Source organism: Cervus elaphus, chromosome 19 (assembly GCF_910594005.1).
Source record: "Cervus elaphus chromosome 19, mCerEla1.1, whole genome shotgun sequence".
NCBI lineage: Eukaryota > Metazoa > Chordata > Mammalia > Artiodactyla > Cervidae > Cervus > Cervus elaphus.
The window spans coordinates 71,652,959-71,673,695 of NC_057833.1; the positions used below are offsets into that span (position 1 = coordinate 71,652,959).

Consider the following 20,737-nt stretch of genomic DNA (forward strand, 5'->3'; position numbering starts at 1 on the left):
CCTTGGCCGCTTGTGAGGCCTCGGTGAGGGCCCCACCCCCATCCACCCCCAACCCCGCCAGCACGGGCCCTAAACCAGAGCACGTGGACAGGACGTGCATGGGGCACTGTCCAGCTCTGACAGCCTATTGCCGCTCACCCCGGAGGGGTGAGGAATCCGTCGGGGGCGCCTAGCATATGCCCTCGGTAGTATTAAACCATTCGCCCCACGTTTCAGGGCCTGCAGACGCTGGGTTCAGTGACTAAACTCGAGGTTCTGATGTCCACGGGTGTCCCACTCGCGGGTGGGGCCAGAGCAGGTGCATTCGGGCCCTGAATTCCCGCATTCATCCTGCTATTGTCTGCACATTTGCTTTGTCGGAATCAATCACTAGTCCCATTCCTCTACCCACCACCAGCCTCCTTTAGAGGAACATCAATATTCAAGTATAAATTTAAAACCAGAACAAAAAGCTGACTCCCCACTTTCTGCCCTACAGGCCTTTTTCTTGCTTGGCCCGAGTGCGGGCCTGGCTCCCCGAGCTAGTCCCGGGTGGCCGTCAATGGGGCCCTGTGTGTCCAGCCCCCGCGGGCTCCGGAGCCAGGAGAGGGAGACGCAGGCCCCGCCCCCGCCCCCGCCAGCGCCCCGCCCTCGGTTCCCATTGGCTGCCGGGCTCTCGGGGGTTGCCGGTCACGCCCCCCCGCGAGAGGATAAGAGGCTCTTTCTGCCCTAGTCCCGGCATTCAGGACGCCGAAGCCAGAGGTGACTGGAGCGACAGCCAAGGACCACTGACGTGAGGACACTCAGGGGAACCTACTCTGGTGTTTGGGGGGCAAGACCCGGAGGGTGGGCTTGGGATCTGGGTGGTAGTTAAAAAACCCCTTTAGAGTGGTGGTTTAGTCGCTAAGCCGTGTCCGACTATTGCAACCCAGTGGACTGTAGCCTGCCAGGCTCCTCTGTCCATAGGATTCTGGCAGCATTTCAGAAGTATAACTCTCCCACTGCCTTGCGGACACAGCTGCTTCAACTCCAGGCAGCGAGATTCATCCTACAGATTAATCACTTTCTCTCGGTGATTCATCACTACAGTCGGGGAAACGTCGGGTCTGCGGCTCAGTGTTGCTGCAAATCGGCCTGTTCCTTAATTCTTTGAAGAGGGTTTGCGTCCTCCGCGGAGGGGGGAACAGCCGCCCTGAGCTCGGAGCCGGCGTCTTCGGACGCCCTCCCCCAGGTCAGCGCGAGTGAGGAGGTCTTTGCAATTAAATTACAACTGAGCCAAAGAAATTGAAGTCTGTGGTAGGTTTAACCTTCCTCAGGTTTCTTGGGGAGGTGGGGCTCTTGCCTAGAGGGATTCCCACATCTCCTGTGATGTGACCCTCTGAGGAGCTAACGCCCAGCAGTTCTCCTGTTTTCTGAATAAAAGATTAATGTAGAATAATCACGGAATGAAGCGAAAGGGGAACTGGATATTTGATTTCCAGTTCTCTTAAACAACTTTTAACCACCAGTTGGGAAGACTGTAACAGGAAAAACTTGTAAAAATTAATTTGTAGTGTGTTTAATGAAGAAGATCACATTTTATGGCTTTTTCACATATGGGATATATATTTTATGCCTTTCCTTTAAAAAAATGCCACTAGTCATACTTCACACAACAGATATTTTAGCCTCATCTTTCCCAGTCATCATGAAGCTTGAGAAGCATAAGGACCATGCAAAAGTTTCTTGAGTTTTTTGTTTACTTTTTTAAACAAATTAATAATTGAGAACTCGAATGCAAAGTCTAAGAAAGTATGAAATGTTAAAGATTTAATCCATCTGAACTGTTATGTCTACATGTGATATTTTTAGGGACTTTAGAGCAAAACAAAGCATACTGATTGTTCATAGGGTAAGTATAGCAAAGATCAGGCCAAGGCAAAAATCTTCAATCCTTTTCCTTTGAAAGTCAGAAATAAATAAGAATTTAAATCTTATATTCCAATTGATTTTTTTAAATATAAATGATTTCGATACAGGAATGGCTTTTCACAAATTAGACATAATTCTTTATTTTTAACTATGACACTGCAAAGATTCTTTAATGATTAGAACTCAAGGCCAAAAGCTGGCAAATTTCTTTGGCTGAGCGTCCTTCCGTTTTGTGAAACAGTTGACAAGCTGTCCTTTGTAAACTGCCTGTTTCCCAGGGTTGAACAGCTGTTTCCTTGGCTTGCAGACTGTGTGGTATAAGGTACATGTTGTGGGGGGAGACAAAAGCTTCCTACCTTGATAAATGCAGAGAAAAGGCGCTGTTCTGTTGGAGGCAGCGCCGCCAAGAATATAAAGTGCCTGGAGGTGGTCCAGCCTCTGCCCACATTTGTTCTGGCATCAGAGCTGGTATTGGGAAGGAAGACATTTTCCTCTACCCTTCTAAATTCTTCTCACTGGTCTAAGAATTAAATAAACGTGGGACAGGTAAACAGGAGAAATTCAAAGCAAAGTTTAAAAACATATATACATAGGAGAGACCCAGAAAAATTCTCACTCACCAAAATGCCCACCTTCAATACCATCGTCAGTTCAAGACAAGGGAGGATGTTGGGATCAGTGGTTTGGGGCTTCAGGGGGGAGGAAAGCAGTTCACACAGAGATGGTGAACCAGTGTTTGCTGCACCAGCGGAGGTGATGGGACACAGAGTGGACTCGGGTGTCCCAGGGTTTCCTGCCCACCCCCACCCCCCGCCCCGCCCTCCCTCAACCCTGGCCCACATTCCTTGCTGACCTCTCTCTCTGGCGGTTGCTCCATTCCTGTAATAGGCCCTCCATCTAAATTCCGATTCAGGCAGCTAAGGGGAGGGTCAGAATTTCTTCCTGAGTCCTGGGGGCCTTGATTGTTTTCAGATAAAAATAATCTGCGTCCCAAAGAGAGATTTTGGGGTGGCAAGTCTTGCTCCCCTACAATAACTTCATCAGATGATTGTATAATACCTTCAAATTCAAGGTACCTTTCCTTGATCTTCTTTTTCAAAAAAAATTGTGGCAATTCTACCATATTTATTTTTTTCAGTTGAATTTTCTAGCTGTTTTTTGGTCATGTTCCTCGCCACCCCCCCCCCCAAAAAAAATCAGAAACATTTTTGTTAAAAATGAGTTAAATTTATATATCCATTTGAAAGAAAGTAAGTTCCTACATTTTATGACCTCAGTAGTTTTTGGAAGGACCTACACTTTTCTTGCTAAACTTATGCTTAGAAATATGTGTGTGCTGCTGTGAAACAGGACTTTTCTGCCACATTTTCTAATTGCTTATTGACAGAACATAGGAATACTATTGACTTCTGTATCCTTATTTGGCTCCTATTCATTGTAATTAATTCAAAAACTTGCTCCCCTGCACTGTCACCTCATCTTGCAGTCCTTCCAGGACAGGGTGGGGAGTCTCCCAGGGGTGGGGAGTCTCCCAGGGATGAGGGAAGACTCAATCCCCAGCCGCCTCATTTCTCTTCCTCTGTATTTTGGTTGAAGTTTCCCCCAAATGCAACCAGAAGCCAGAGGGCTTGGTAAGAGAAGATAGAGAAGTGAGGGGTGGTGGGGAGCGGGTTCAAGGGGTGATGAAAAGTCACACCCTGTAAGCCCAAAAGGGGAGGTGAGCCAAAGCCACTTGCCCCCGATGGTAAGGTCTGTGTAGGTAACAACTGCTCTGTTCTACAAAGCATCTTTCTTTGTGGGCCCCAGATGTCTGAGTTAGAGAAGGCCATGATGGCCCTCATCGAAGTCTTCCATCAATATTCCGGGAAGGAAGGGGACAAGCGCAAGCTGAAGAAATCAGAACTCAAGGAGCTCATCAACAATGAACTTACCCATTTTTTAGAGGTGAGTCTTGCTTTCTAAAACTAAAGTAACCTGCTCTCCTGTCCTCTTGTAAGACCATCTGTCCCTTTTCTCTTCTGAGCTGCCCTGAACATGGCTCCAGGTTGGTGTCAGGACACCTCTGTTGTTTCTGAAAATGTGTTTCACAAGTGAGCCTTCACTACAGAGGCTGGCTTAGGTAGGCCCCACACTTTTCATTTTGTCTACAGTAAGAGCATCCAGGAAAAACTGCTGTCTCAAACACAAGAGTACAGGTTCTTGGGAAAACCTAAGGATGTACAGCAATAGGGTGGCTTCCCCTTTGGCTCAGTGGTAAAGAATCTGGCTGCAGTGCAGGTGCTGCAGTAGATGCAGGTTCAGTCCCAGGGTCAGGAAGATCCTTTGGAGGAGGGCAGGGCAACCCACTCCAGTATTCTTGCCTGGAGAATCCCATGAACAGAGGACCCTGGCGGGCTATAGCCCACGGGGTCGCAAAGAGTCAGACACGACTGTAGCGACTGAGAACGTACAACAATAACAATGACAAAATGGGATGGAAAATATACCATGACTTATCACACATTGAATATACAAGAAGACTGCTAAAAATAAGCTTTTGTTCTTGGGAAGAGGACTGTTTCGGCTTTCTCTACATGGTTAGATCCACCACAGTGAGAAGATGCCAGGTGTTACTGAGCTCTCAGCACAGTTGATGCTTGGAGAGATGCAGGCCCCAGGACCTGGCTCATCACCAAGAGGCCACAAGCTGCTCATGAGAGGCCCTGGGGCCTTGCAGGGGGCCCCGTGGGGTGAGGTGCCCTGGAGGGAACTTAGGAAGCTGCGTGAGGACATCTGATGAGCTCCCCCCTGCCCTGGCAGCTCCCCTTCTGGTGGACGTGTGTCCAGATGCTCCGCTGAGGACTCACTTCCCCACTCACAACCTTCACTGCCCTTGGCTCAGCCACACGTCATCTCTGCTGTATCCGTATTGTGTATTCAAGGCAAGGAACTGCAGTCCACCTGGTACCTAATATTCCCTTGGTGCCCAGAAGCAAGGTTACTGAAGTGATCTTGCACCCAGAGGAAATGGCCATACAATGCCCCAGTGCACTCATGTCTGACCAGGAGCTAATTCTTGGGAAGACATGTGAGCCCAGCCCACATGGTGGTGGGAGCTGTCCTCCTGGGCAGGCTGGACCTTGGTGCAGGAGGAGCCCCAGGCTCTGTGCCCCGAGCGTGCAGGCTCTCCCCACCCAAACACTCCATGGCTGCAAATGGCACCACCATCAGAGGAAGTGGCCTGCAGACTTCAGAGGGGATTCCCTAGTCTGATTTTGAAGCTGGTTTTCTCAGGCACCCAAGTTCTCAGAGTGGTAACGGACTGCTCACACTTTTACTTATCTTGTTTCCCACCACCTTACCTAAGAATCAGAAGGTCCTAGATCCTTCTGTGAAAAGAATTGTTGAAATGAGACAATGCTTATCAAGTGCAGCTCAACAAATGTAGCTACTGTCATTAATTATTTATTTAAAACATAGAAAAAGCTTAGCATGTGGGAAACACAGTTTATAAAATAAAAGTAAATCATGGTAAGTATATCAAGGTATCATGAACATCATTGGCCCAGTTTTTATGAAGTAGTTTCTGTTTGGAGGCAAATCTTTCCTGTAATTGAAATTAATCTTTTAGCAGATTTTTATAGGTGGCACCCAACCCCTCTTGAGAACCTCAGTCTTTTACATGTTTATGTCTGAGGCAGCCATTGTGCGTTATACTCGACTTCTTCAGGCCAAGCGCTCCTGCCCTGAGGACTGGGTGTTCCAAAGAGTCAGCAGTGTTATGCTTCTCTTCAGCACGTGTGCACATCTTTCCTGCACTGTCTGTCCTTCTGTTTCACCACTCATTTGACTCCATGTTGGGCATAATGTCAAGAGAGCCCCAGACACCTCGAAAGCAACTCAAGTGCCAAAAAACACAAGAAGTTAATAAATTTATGGCATGTTCCTGAGTTATTTCAGCCAAAAACTACTTTCAAAAATCCACTGGAAGCCTTCACTATAGGGCCTTCCACACGTAGAAACAATGAAAAACTTACAGGGGCCAAAAGTTCATTTTTGCTTTCAAGGCATTTGCATATAATGCACTCAGGCTGATCTAGACTATACTCTTCCTTTTTTTTTTTTTTTTTAAGCACAAACAGCCTGTAGTTTTTCAGATCCTGGCTGTTCCATTCAGTCTTTTAGTAGCCAGAACCCCACTGCACCTAAAGGAAAGTGGGAGAGAAGGCTCAGACCCCTAGTGACCTCTGCCAACCAACAGCCTCCTGGTCACTGGAGAAAACCTTTCTGGAATTTTGCATTTCATGTCTTAGGTTGTTTCTAAATTAATTGTGTGTGTGTGTGTGTGTGTGTGTGTGTGTGTGTGTGGCTGTGCTGAGTCTTTGCTTCACAGGGCTACTACTCTCTAGTTGCCGTAAGCCGGGGTTTCTCATTGCCGTGGCTTCTCCCGTTGTGGAGCACAGGCTGTAGGGCACGTGGGCTTAGGACATGGGTACTGTGGTGCGTGGGCTCTAGAGCCCAGGCCCAGTAGTTGTGGTGCAGGGCCTTAGTTGCTCTGAGGCATGTGGGGTCCCCCTAGATCAGGGATCGAACCCACGTCTCTGGCATTCGCAGGCGGATTCTTTACCACTGAGCCACCAGGGAAGCTGTTCGGTTGTTTCTAATACAAAATTATTAAAGCCAGCCAAGATCATGTCTTTGTGGCCCTAATGTTCATTTAGAAGCAAACTGGACAACCTGTCTTCTCTCTTTCAGGAAATCAAAGAGCAGGAGGCTGTGGACAAAGTCATGGAGACACTGGACAGTGATGGGGACGGCGAATGTGACTTCCAGGAATTTATGGCCTTCATTGCCATGATCACCGCTGCCTGTCACGAGTTCTTCACACAGGAATAAGGAAGAGAAAGCAACGGAGCTGTTTGCAGCAGAGACGAAGTTTGACCAGGGGAACACAGGCAGGGCTTGCAGGGCCGTAGGAGCTGAGCTTTCTGTGTTGTAGCTAATTAGGAAACTTGATTTGCTTCGTGAGGGAACAATTGAAACCTCTTTCCAAGGACCACTTTTAGTGCCCCCAGCCTTACTTCTGCATTACTAGGCATAGTGTTAGCTTTCTGGTCCCAGGGACTCTTGGTAACTATAACTTAGGAAAGTCATTTCTCAGTCATAAAGCATGTGCTGTGCTAGCTGTCCAAGCTGTGGAGACCCCTCACCTAGAAAAAACAGACTGACTACCAAAAAGGACTGGAGCATTGTGGGTTCCACATGCTGCCACATTTAAAAACACAGAGCTTTGTCCACCATCCTTTGAAAATGTTGCCCGTCATTAAATCTTCTCATCACTGGAGCAAATGAAACCTGATGTGGCTGGGTGGCCTGACAGTCTGTCCCACCTACCAAAGAGCATGGTCACATTTAGAGCCCTTCCCAGCAGGTGAGCGGTCATGTTTGCGTATGCAGTTAAGCTAACAGTTCTAAATGGAAAATCTATCTCATAAGATGACAAATGCTGACATTATAACTGTAATAAGAACTGAGAATCAGACTTCTGCATTCAGTGGGACTCTCCCGACAGGACCACACTTTGCTGGATCTCTGGGATTTGGGGCAGGGGAGCAGGGGGCAGGGCTGGTCACAGCTCTGCCCCTGGAGACGGCCATACCCAAGCACCTGCACCTCCTGTTCTGTCTGTAGAATGAAGGTTATGACGGACGTGTCTGATGTGCGGTGAAGGTCATTCTTGATCTCTGTGCAGACAGGGTCTGCTTTCTGCTGTTGGTGAAGCCAGGGAATTTTACGACCATTATGCTTTTTTGCCACCATTTTGAAAAAAAATCAAGTTACAAATATTGAGAATCCCTCCCAGGAAAATTCAAATTAAGTATTATGCTTATCCATCCTTTTTCTGTTATGCTTTTTTTAAGGACACAAATTTGGAAATCATAAACTAATTGATTGCTTGTAACTGCATTAAATAAAAAGCACTGTCACAAATCTACTTGGTGGTTAAGCATGAAATAAAAGCTGTATTCTTGCAAAACTGGAAAAAGGAGTGGAGTCCACGCAGCCTGTCTTCATCAGGGCTGCAGATACGGCACCCCCCAGGCCAGGGTTGAAGCTTAGGTGGGGAAGAGAGGGCATGACAGGGCAGGAACATGAGGAGGGACAAAAAGAGAGGGGTTTGGAGGGGTGGGTCCATTGGAGAGACATAAAGGGGAAGGCTGTCTTTTCAGTTCAGTTCAGTTGCTCAGGCATGTCTGACTCTTTGCGACCCCATGGACTGCAGTACACCAGGCTTCCTATCCACCACCAAAACTCCCAGAGCTTGCTCAAACTCATGTCCACCAAGTCAGTGATGCCATCCAACCGTCTCATTCTCTGTCGTCCCCTGCTCTTTCTATCTTTCCCAGCATAGGGTCTTTCCTAATGAGTCAGTTCTTCACATCAGGTGGCCAAAGTATTATAATTTCAGCATCAGTCCTTCCAATAGATATTCAGGACTGATTTCCTTTAGAAATTGACTGGTTTGATCTTCTTTCAGTCCAAGGGACTCTCAAAAGTCTTCTCCAACACTATAGTTCAAAAGCATCAATTCTTTGGCTCTCAGATTTCTTTATGGTCCAACTTTTACATCCATACATGACTACAGGAAAAACCATAGCTTTGACTACACAGACCTTTGTTGGCAAAGTAGTGTCTCTGCTTTGTAATATGCTGTCTAGGTTGGTCATAGCTTTTTTCCCAAGGAACAAGTGTCTTAATTTCATGGCTGCAGTCACCACCCGCAGTGATTTTGGAGCCCAAGAAAATAAAGTCTCTCAGTGTTTCGATTGTTTCCCCATCTATTTGCAATGAAGTGATGCAATTGGATGCCATGACCTGAGTTCTGAATGTTGAGCTTTAAGCCAGCTTTTTCACTCTCCTCTTTCATCAAGAGGCTCTTTAGTTCCTATTTGCTTTCTGACATAAGGGTTGTATCATCAGCATATCTGAGTTTATTGATATTTCTCCCAGCAATCTTGATTTCAGCTTGTGCTTCATCCAGCCCGGTGTTTCTCATGATGTACTCTGCATATAAGTTAAATAAGCAGGGTGACAATATACAGCCTTGACATACTCCTTTTCCTATTTGGAACCAGTCTATTGTTCCATGTCCAGTTCTAACTGTTGCTTCTTGATTTGCATACAGATTTCTCAGGCAGCAGATCAGGTAGTCTGGTATTCCCATCTCTTTCAGAATTTTCCACAGTTTGTTGTGGTCCACACAGTCAAAGGCTTTGGCATAGGCAATAAAGCAGAAGGAGATGTTTTTCTGGAATTCCCTTGCTTTTTTGATGATCCAGCAGATGTTGGCAATTTGATCTCTGGTTCCTCTGCCTTTTCTAAATCCAACTTGTACATCTGGAAGTTCTCAGTTCACATACTGTTGAAGCCTAGCTTGGAGAGTTTTGAGCATTACTTTGCTAGTGGGTGAGATGAGTGCAGTTGTGTGGTAGTTTGAACATTCTTTGGCATTGCCTTTCTTAGGGATTGGAAAGAAAATTGACCTTTTCCAGTTTCTGTGGCCACTGCTGACTTTTCCAAATTTGCTGGTATATTTGGTGCAGCACTTTCACAGCATCATCTTTTAGGATTTGAAATAGCTCAGCTGGAATTCCATCACCTCCACTAGCTTTGTTTGTAGTGATGCTTCCTAAGGCCCACTTGACTTCACATTCCAGGAGGTCTGGCTCTAGGTGAGTGATCACACCATCATGATTATCTGGGTCGTGAAGATCTTTTTTGTATAGTTCTTCTGTGTATTCTTGCCACCTCTTCTTAATATCTTCTGCTTCTGTTAGGTCCATACCATTTCTGCCCTTTATTGTGCTCATGTTTGCACGAAATGTGCCCTTGGTATCTATAATTTTCTTGAGTATCTTAATTTTCTTGAATTTCCCATTCTATTGTTTTCCTCTATTTCTTTGCACTGATCACTTAGGAAGGCTTTCTTATCTCTCCTTGCTATCCTTTGGAACTCTGCATGCAGATGGGTTTATCCTTTCTTTTCCCCATTGCTTTTAGGTTCTCTTCTTTCCTCAACTATTTGTAAGTCCTCCTCAAACATTTTGCCTTTTTGCATTTCTTTTTCTTGGGGATGGTTTTTTTTTTTTTTCCAAGTGACGCTCAGACAGGCATAGCCTTTTTCTTGGGGATGGTTTTGATCACTGCCTTCTGTACAATGTTACAAACCTCCAGAGTTCTTCAGGCACTCTATCAGATCTAATCCCTTCAATCTATTTGTCACTTCCACTGTGTAATCATAAGGGAATTGATTTAGGTCATACCCAAATGGTCAAGTGGTTTTCCCTACTTTCTTCAATTTAAGGATGAATTTTGCAACAAGGAGTTCATGATCTGAGCCACAGTCAGCTCCAGGTCTTGTTTTTGCTGACTGTATAGAGTTTCTCCATCTTTGGCTGCAAAGAATATAATCAACCTGATTTCGGTAGTGACCATCTGATGATGTCCATGTGTAGAGTTGTCTCTTGTGTTGTTGGAAGAGGGTGTTTGCTATGTTCAGTGCGTTCTCTTGGCGAAACTCTGTTACACTTTGCCCTGCTTCATTTTGTACTCAAAGCCCAAACTTCACTGTTACTCCAGGTAGGTTTGTTACTGACTTCCTAGTTTTGCATTCCAGTCCCCTGTGATGAAAAGGACACCTTTTTTTCATGTTAGTTCTAGAAGGTCTTGTATGTCATCATAGAACCCTTCAACTTCAGCTTCTTTGGCATTAGTGGTTGGGGCATAGACCTTGATTACTGTGACACTGAATGGCTTGCCTTAGAGATAAACTGAGATCATTCTGTCATTTTTGAGATTGTACCCAAGTACTGAATTTGGACTCTTTTGTTGACTATGAGGGCTATTGCATTTCTTCTAAGGGATTCTTGCCCACAGTAGTAGATGTACTGGTCATCTGAATTAAATTCACCCTTTCCTGTCCATTTTAGTTCACTGATTCCTAAAATGTTAATGTTCACTCTTGCCATCTCCTGTTTGACCACTTACAGTTTACCATGATTCATGGACCTAACATTCCAGGTTCCTATGCAATATTGCTCTTTACAGCATTGGACTTTATTTCCATCACCAGTCACACCCACAACTGGGTGTTGTTTTTACCTTGGCTCCATCTCTTCATGGTTTTTTTTTTTTTTTTTTGGAGTTATTTCTCCACAGTTCTCCAGTAGCATATGGGGCACCTACCGGCCTGGGGAGTTCATCTTTCAGTGTCATATCTTTTTACCTTTTCAGTACTGTTCATGGCGTTCTCAATGCAAGAATACGGAATGGTTTGCCATTCCCTTCTCCAGTGCTGCAGTCCATGGGGTCACAAAGAATGGGACTGAGTGACTGAACTGAACTGTGGAGGGGTGGGGCCATGGGAGGGACATAAAAGAGCAGGGCCATGAGGACAGACATAAAAGGAGCAAATAAAGGGGAGAGGTGGGTCCATGGGAGGGACATAAAAGGGCAGGGCCATGAAGAGGACATAAAAGGGAGGGGAATAAAGGGGAGGAGTCTGGCCATGGGAGGCACATAAAACAGAGAACTTGACATGAACCAAGAACTTCCAGATGTTCAAGCTGGTTTTAGAAAAGGCCGAGGAACCAGAGATCAGATTGCCAATATCCACTGGATCATCAAAAAAGCAAGAGAGTTCCAGAGAAACATCTATTTCTGCTTTATTGACTATGCCAAAGCCTTTGACTGTGTGGATCACAATAAACTGTGGAAAATTCTGAAAGAGATGGGAATACCAGACCACCTGACCTGCCTCTTGAGAAACCTGTATGCAAGTCAGAAAGCAAAAGTCAGAACTGGACATGGAACAACAGACTGGTTCCAAATAGGAAAAGGAGTATGTCAAGGCTGTATATTGTCACCCTGCTTATTTAACTTATATGCAGAGTACATCATGAGAAACACTGGGCTGGAAGAAGCACAAGCTGAAATCAAGATTGCCAGGAGTAATATCAATAACCTCAGATATGCAGATGACACCACCCTTATGGCAGAGAGTGAAGAGGAACTGAAAAGTCTTTTGATGAAAGTGAAAGAGGAGAGTGAAAAAGTTGGCTTAAAGCTCAACATTCAGAAAACTAAGATCATGGCATCTGGTCCCATCACCTCATGGCAAATAGATGGGGAGACAGTGGAAACAGTGTCAGACTTTATTTTGGGGGGCTTCAAAATCACTGCAGATGGTGACTGCAGCCATGAAATTAAAAGAAGCTTACTCCTTGGAAGGAAAGTTATGACCAACCTAGATAGCATATTGAAAAGCAGAGACATTACTTTGCCAACAAAGGTCCATCTGGTCAAGGCTATGGTTTTTCCAGTGGTCATATATGGATGTGAGAGCTGGACTGTGAAGAAAGCTGAGAGCCAAAAAATTGATGCTCTTGAACTGTGGTGTTGGAGAAGACTCTTGAGAGTCCCTTGGACTGCAAGGAGATCCAACCAGTCCATCCTAAAGGAGATCTGTCCTGGGTGTTCACTGGACGGACTGATGCTGAAGCTGAAACTCCAGTACTTTGGCCACCTCATGTGAAGAGCTGACTCATTGGAAAAGACCCTGATGCTGGGAGGGATTGGGGGCAGGAGGAGAAGGGGACGACAGAGGATGAGATGGCATCACCGACTCGATGGGCATAAGTTTGAGTAAAATCCGGGAGTTGGTGATGGACAGGGAGGCCTGGCATGCTGCGATTCATGGGGTTGCAAAGAGTCAGACACGACTGAGCGACTGAACTGAACTGATGGGGAGGGACATAAATGGAGGGAATAAAGAGGAGAGGTGGGGCCATGGCAGGTATATAAAGGGGAAGGTTGGAAGGATGGGCCATGGGAGGGACATAAAGAGGGGCATACAGGGGAGGGTTGTGGGGGTGGACTGGAGGCACTGTGGGGATTCAATACAGCTCACTTGCTCAGTTGTATCTGATTCTTTGAGACCCCATGGACTGCAGCACACCAGGCTTCTGCCACAAACATGACTGCAAATTCTGGTATACAGATGTATTAGGATATGAAAAATTTATTTAGGTTAAGAGATAATAGAATTCAGTATAAACCAAAGGACAAGGGAAACAGAAACAAAAGGACAACAAATACTCTTCTGAAAACAGATGATGGTGGAGAAGATCATGGAAACAGTAGAAATACTGTAATTAGTAGCAGAAAGAAAAAAGAGTGATATACACATTGCAGAAGTAGATAAATGGAAGAATGAAGGAAATGACTTGAAAAATCAATTGGTAGGAAAAATCATTGGATACATGATTCTTTTAAGTAAAAGAAACAAAAACTCTAAAAAACAAATGCATGAAAGTTGAAGAGAAAATGCCACCAAGAAAAGAGACCAGAAATAAAAATAGGATAGGGGTTAAGATACACTCTTAAAATGTAAAGGACAAAGAAAAAAATAACAAAAGAAAAAGGGTAAAAAAGTTTACCTAATCAATACATGACATATTTTGATCTATAATCAAACATACATGATTATCTTAATTACATAGAAGAGATTTTTTTGGAAAGTGAACAAAAATTAAAGAAGAGAAATAGAAATGACCAAAGAAGCCAAGGAAGAAATTTTAAGAGAAAAGAAGAATTCAGTAAAAGGGAAATTACTAACAGACTAGAAAACGAAGATAAAGAAATTTTAAAAGTTGATGTAGTAAAACCACAATGTAATCATACCATAAGAATTTTTTATAAAACCAATACAAAGAAGATATTGAAATGGGGTAATGTAAGAGATAGGAGCACCCACTCCAGTGTTCTTGCATGGAGAATCCCAGGGACGGGGAAGCCTGGTGGGCTGCCGTCTATGGGGTCACACAGAGTTGGACACGACTGAAGTGACTTAGCAGCAGCAGCACCAGCAAGAGATAGGAGCAGGAGTTCAGACTTGGTAGGGGAGAATAGAATGAGTAGGAGAGATTCTAGAGAAGTCTGAGTACCTCCCTGCAGCCCTGAGACCCCAATCACACCCGCATCCTTACCAGAGCCGGTCTCAGTGGCCCGGTGCAGGCAGGTTAACTCGCACACGCTGCGCTGAAAAGCAATAACAGGCTGCCAGAGTTATGGGGAAGGGGCTGTGTGACTTCATCTCCCACTGGGCACAAACTTATTTGTTATCCAAAGTGGAAGTGGCCTTGTGTGCAGGCACTTAATAAATCTTACTGAGAAAGATCTCAGGGCTACAAGGAGATACTCAGACTTCTCTAGAATCTCTCCTACCGATTCTATTCTCCTCTTTCCAAGTCTAAACTTATATTCCCAATTCTTCAGTTCAGTCACTCAGTGGTGTCTGACTCTTTGCGACCCCATGGACTGCAGCATGCCAGGCCTCCCAGTCCATCACCAACTCCCAGAATTTACTCAAACTCATGTCCATTGAGTTGGTGATACCACGCAACAATCTCATCCTCTGTCGTCCCCTTCTCCTCCTTCTCCTGCCTTCAATCTTTCCCAACGTCAGGGTCTCTTCAAATGTCAGTTCTTCACATCAGGTGGCCAAAGGATTGGAGTTTCAGCTTCAAAATCAGTCTTTCGAATGAACACCCAGGACTGATTTCCTTTAGGATGGACTGGTAGGATCTCCTTGTAGTCCAAAGGACTCTCAAGAATCTTCTCCAACACCACAGTTCAAAAGCATCAAATCTTTGGCACTCAGCTTTCTTTACAGTCCAACTCTCACATCAATGCATGACTACTGGAAAAACCATAGCGTGACTAACAGACCTTTGCAAGTAATGTCTCTGCTTTTTAATATGCTGTCTAGGTTGGTCATACTTTTCTTCCAAGGAGTAAACGACTTTTTATTTCATGGCTGCAATCACCATCTGCAGTGATTTCAGAGCCCAGAAAAATAAAGGCAGCCACTGTTTCCCCATCTATTTGCCATGAAGTGATGAGACCAGATGCCATGATCTTAGTTTTCTGAATGTTGAGCTTTAAGCCAACTTTTTCACTCTCCTCTTTCACTTTCATCAAGAGGCTCTTTAGTTCTTCTTCACTTTCTCCCTTAAGGGTGGTGTCATCTGCACATCTGAGGTTACTGATATTTCTCCTGGCAACTTGATCCCAGCTTGTGCTTCATCCAGCCCAGCGTTTGTCATGATGTACTCTGCATATAAGTTAAATAAGCAGGGTGACAATGTACAGCCTTGATGTACTCCTTTTTCTATTTGGAACCAGTCTGTTGTTCCATGTCCAGTTCTAACTGTTGCTTCTTGACCTGCATACAGGTTTCTCAAGAGGCAGGTCAGGTGGTCTGGTATTCCCATCACTTTCAGAATTTTCCACAGTTTGTTATGATCCACACAGTCAAAGTCTTTGGCATAGTCAATAAAGCCAAAATAGATGTTTTTCTGGAATTTTCTTGCTCTTTCAATGATCCAGCTGATGTTGGCAATTTGTTCTCTGGTTCTGCTGCCTTGTCTAAAACCAGCTTGAATATCTGGAAGTTCAAGGTTCATGTATTGCTGAAGCCTGACTTGGAGAATTTTAAGTATTACTTTTCTAGCATGTGAGATGAGTGCAATCATGCGGTGGTTTGAGCATTCTTTGGCATTGCCTTTCTCAGGGGTTGGAATGAAAACTGACCTTTTCCAGTCCCGTGGCCACTGCTGAGTTTTCCAAATTTGCTGACATATTGAGTGCAGCACTTTCACAGCATCATCTTTTAGGATTTGAAATAGCTCAACTGGAATTCCATCACCTCCACTAGCTTTGTTCATAGTGATGCTTCCTAAGGCCCCCTTGACTTCACATTCCAGGATGTCTGGCTCTAGGTGAGTGATCACACCATTGTGATTATCTGGGTCAAGAAGATCTTTTTTGTACAGTTCTTGTGTATTCTTGCCACCTCTTCTTAATATCTTCTGCTTCTGTTAGGTCCATACCATTTCTGTGCTTTATTGAGCCCATCTTTGCATGAAATGTTCCTTTGGTATCTCTAATTTTCTTGAAGAGATCTCTAGTCTTTCCCATTCTATTGTTTTCCTCTATTTCTTTGCACTGATCACTTAGGAAGGCTTTCTTATCTCTCCTGGCTATTCTTTGGAACTCTGTATTCAGATGGGTATATCTTTCCTTTTCTCCTTTGATTTTCACTTCTCTTCTTTTCACAGCTATTTGTAAGGCCCTCTCAGGCAGCCATTTTACTTTTTTGCATTTTTCATGCGGATGGTCTTGATCCCTGTCTCCTGTACAATGTCACGAACCTCCGTCCATAGTTCATCAGGCTCTCTGTCTATCAGATCTAGTCCCTTAAATCTATTTCTCACTTCCACTGCATAATCATAAGGGATTTGATTTAGGTCATACCTGAATGGTCTAGTGGTTTTCTCCACTTTCTTCAATTTAAGTCTGAATTTGGCAATAAGGAGTTCATGATCTGAGCCACAGTCTGCTTGTTTTTGCTGACTGTATAGAGCTCCTCCATCTTTGGCTGCAAAGAATATAATCAGTCTGACGTCAGTGTTGGCCATCTGGTGATGTCCATTTGTAGAGTCTTCTCCTGTGTTGCTGGAAGAGGGTATTTGCTATGACCAGTGCATTCTCTTGTCAAAACTCTATTAGCCTTTGTCCTCCTTCTTTCTGTACTCCAAGACCAAATTTGCCTGTCACTCCAGGTGTTTCTTGACTTCCTACTTTTGCATTCCAGTCCCCTATAATGAAAAGGACATCTTTTTTGGGTGTTAATTCTAAAAGGTCTTGTAGGTCTTCATAGTACCATTCAACGTCAGCTTTCTTCAGCGTTACTGGTCTGGGCATAGACTTGGATTACCGTGATATTGAATGGTTTGCCTTGGAAATAGAGAGAGATCATTCTGTTGTTTTTCAGATTGCATCCAAGTACTGCATTTTGGACTCTTTTGTTGACCATGATGGCTACTCCATTTCTTCTAAGGGATTCCTGCCCACAGTAGGAGATATAATGATCATCTGAGTTAAATTCACCCATTCCAGTCCATTCTAGTTTGCTGATTCCTAGAATGTTGACATTCACTATTGCCATCTTCTGTTTAACCACTTCCAATTTGCCTTGATTCATGGACCTAACATTCCAGGTTCCTATGCAATATTACCCTTGACAGTCGAATCTTGCCTCTATCACCAGTCACATCCACAATTGGGTGTTGTTTTTGCTTTGGCTCCATCCCTTCATTCTTTCTGGAGTTATTTCTCTACTGATCTCCAGTAGTATATTGGGCACCTACCAACCTGGGAAGTTCATCTTTCAATGTCCTACCTTTTTGCCTTTTCATACAGTTCATGGGGTTCTCAAGACAAGAATACTGAATTGATGCTTCATATCTTTTATACATGAGTAATTCATATCTTTTTAGAATTTACTGAGGTTTGCTCTATTGCCTGACATACAATCTAGCTTGGAGACTGTTCTGTGAGCACTCGGGAGGACCCTGCATCCTGCTCTTCTTGGGTGGAGTGTTTTATAATGTCTGTTAGGTCCGGTTGGTTTACAGTGCTGTCCAACTCCTCCATTTTCTTGTTGAAGTTCTGCCTGGTTATTCTATCCATTGTAGAAAATGGTGTATTGATGTCCCAACTATCATCCTTTCTTTTCCATCAGCTTTTGCTCTGTATATGTCAGTGCTCTTTTGTGAGGTGCACACATATTTATAATCACTAATCTTTCTAATGGGTGGATTCTGTCATCATCATGAAATGTCCCTTTTTATTTTTTTCTATTGATTTTGTTTTAAAGTGTATTTTACCTAAAATTAGTAAAGCCACTATGGCTTTGTGATACAAGAAATATGTTATTTGCATGAAATATATTTTTCCAGTCTTTTACTTTCCATCTATTTGTATCGTCGAATCTAGAACATGCCTTTTTAATAGCATATAGTAGGGTAATGCATATACACACATAGAGTCTGAAAAAAATCTGCCTTTTGAATGAATTGTTTAACCCATTCACATTTACTGTTATTATTGATATAGTTGGATTTACCTCTGGCATTTCACTTTTTGTTTTCTGTGTGTCTCATATCTATTTATTTACTTGACTTTTTTGACCTCTAATCATCCTTCTTAAAGATTTATTTTTGGCTGCGCTGGGTCTTCATTTCTGCTCATGGGCTTTCTGTAGTTGTGGTGAGTGACCACCACAGTTCAAAAGCATCAATTTTTCGATGCTCAACCTTCTTTATGGTACAACTCTCACATCCATTCATGACTACTGGAAAAAACCATAGCTGAATAGACAGACCTTTGTTGGCAAAGTAATGTCTCTGCTTCTTAATACACTGTCTAGGCTGGTCATAGCTTTTCTTCCAAGGAGCAAGCGTCTTTTAATTTCATAGCTGCAGTCACCATCTGCAATGATTTTGGAGCCCAAGAAAATAGTCTGTCACTGTTTCCATTGCTTCCCCATCTATTTGCCATGAAGTGATGGGACTTGACTATGCCATAGCCTTTGACTGTGTGGATCACAACAAACTGCGGAAAATTCTGAAAGAGATGGGAATACCAGACCACCTGACCTGCCTCTTGAGAAACCTGTATGCAAGTCAGAAAGCAAAAGTCAGAACTGGACATGGAACAACAGACTGGTTCCAAATAGGAAAAGGAGTACGTCAAGGCTGTATATTGTCACCCTGCTTATTTAACTTATATGCAGAGTACCTCATGACAAACACTGGGCTGGATGAAGCACAAACTGGAATCAAGTTGCCGGGAGAAATATCAATAACCTCAGATATGCAGATGACACCACCCTTATAGCAGAAAGTGAAGAAGAACTGAAAAGTCTTTTGATGAAAGTGAAAGAGGAGAGTGAAAAAGTTGGCTTAAAGCTCAACATTCAGAAAACTAAGATCATGGCATCTGGTCCCATCACTTCATGGCAAATAGACGGGGAAACATTGGAAGCAGTGGCTGACTTTATTTTTCTGGGCTCCAAAATCACTGCAGATGGTGATTGCAGCCATGAAATAAAGACGCTTACTCCTTGGAAGGCAAGTTACGACCAACCTAGACAGCATATTAAAAAGCAGACACATTACTTTGTCCACAAAGGTCTGTCTAGTCAAAGCTATGGTTTTTCCAGTGGGCATGTATGGATGTGAGAGTTGGACTGTGAAGAAAGCTGAGCGCTGAAGAATTGACGCTTTAGAACTGTGGTGTTGGAGAAGACTCTTGAGAGTCCCTTGGACTGCAAGGAGATCCAAGCAGTCCATCCTAAAGGAGATCAGTCCTGGGTGTTCATTGGTAGGACTGATTTTGAAGCTGCAACTCCAATATTTGGGCCACCCGATGCAAGAGCTGACTCATTTGAAAAGACCCTGATGCTGGGAATGATCAAGGGCAGGAGGAGAAGGGGACAACAGAGGATGAGATGGTTGGATGGCATCACTGACTCAATGGGCAGGGGTTTGGGTGGACTCTGGGAGTAGGTTGATGGACAGGGAGGCCTGGCATGCTGCACTTCATGGGGTCACAAAGAGTCGGACACAACTGAGTGACTGAACGAAACTGATGAGACTGGATGCCATGATCTTAGTTTTGTTGAATGTTGAATTTTAGGCCAGCTTTTTTGCTCTCCTCTTTCACTTTCATCAAGAGGCTTTTTAGTTCCTCTTCACTTTCTGCCATAAAGGTGGTGTCATCTGCATATCTGAGTTTATTGATATTTCTCCTGGAAGTCTTGATTCCAGTCTGTGCTTCATCCAGCCCAGCATTTCACATGATGTACTCTGCATATAAGGAAAATAAGCAGAGTGACAATATACTGCCTTGACGTACTCCTTTCCCAGTTTGGAACCAGTTCGTTTTTCCATGTCCAGTTATAACTGTTGCTTCTTGAAATCATCCTGAAGTGACAGCAGTATTGCAGCGACCTCCACTCTCTTTCCCTGACCACACTCAGCTCTGAAGCTCCATCCATTCCCAGCTGATTGCTCTACTGTTGTCAGCAATGCTCTGGGGGCATAAGCTGCTCTATAGCCTAATGACCTAATTCAGGATTTACAGAAGAGAGAGTTCCCAAGGTCAGAGTTTGAAGTTTGTTCTCAGGAGGGCTCTTCCTCGCTGTCTCATCCCCTGGTTCTCCTGCTAACTAGCTGGCCTGTAATTCAGTCTGTGTCTTCATTGACTCTATGAACCTCCTCCTAACTGCCTTTCACCACACTTGTACTGCTTTCAAGAGTGCCCTTCTGACTGACCTCCCCCATGCTCTGGTGCAAAGAAAGTCTGCTCTTTAACAAGAGGTGAGGAGTTACCTGTTTTACAGCTTGCTTCTCCCAGCAGGAAGATCTCTGAGCAGGGTTTTGGGCCCTGGAGTGAGAACAGTGGCTCCCGTCTATCTGGGTGAGTCCCCGGCTTCAGGAGCTAAATGCTCAGTGGAGCAGGGGTCATTAGCCTGAGGTCTTCCCAGTGTCTCTTCCCCATCTCATGAACTGGAAGGGCACCCGGCACCCTGTATAGTTAGAAGCACTATGTCCCTCCCATCTCATGATCTGGAACAGCACCTGGCGCCCTATATGGTTAGAATCATTTGCTCAAGGTGGAGGCTCCATCCACTAGAGAAGAACAGAGCATGTTATCTCTCATCTGTTCTCACCCAGAACATATCTGTACCAACAGATAACCAGTGGGACAGAAGCCTGTGTCCCTGGGTCCACCTGTGTGCAGTAGATTTTCTGCTTGGCTCAGCTGACAGGTGGGAGGGAAGGAACAGTCTTGGTTCAAACAACAGACTTGTTTTTATTACTTGTCACATTTAGATGTTTCTTCATTTGTTGTATATGCTCTTACGACCATTTCCAAAAGCTTAAAATTAAATTTTCAC

At 44.3% G+C, this 20,737-nt stretch overlaps 1 protein-coding gene across 1 annotated transcript; it reads left to right on the forward strand.

The window, feature by feature from the left end:
- The first annotated feature begins 654 nt into the window (after window positions 1–654).
- S100B (S100 calcium binding protein B) lies at window positions 655–7,864 on the forward strand. The gene is made up of 3 exons (XM_043874237.1): window positions 655–772; window positions 3,697–3,834; window positions 6,625–7,864. The coding sequence occupies exons 2-3, from the start codon at window positions 3,697–3,699 to the stop codon at window positions 6,763–6,765; spliced, it is 279 nt and encodes a 92-aa protein (XP_043730172.1). The 5' UTR covers window positions 655–772; the 3' UTR covers window positions 6,766–7,864.
- Window positions 7,865–20,737: the final 12,873 nt, after the last annotated feature.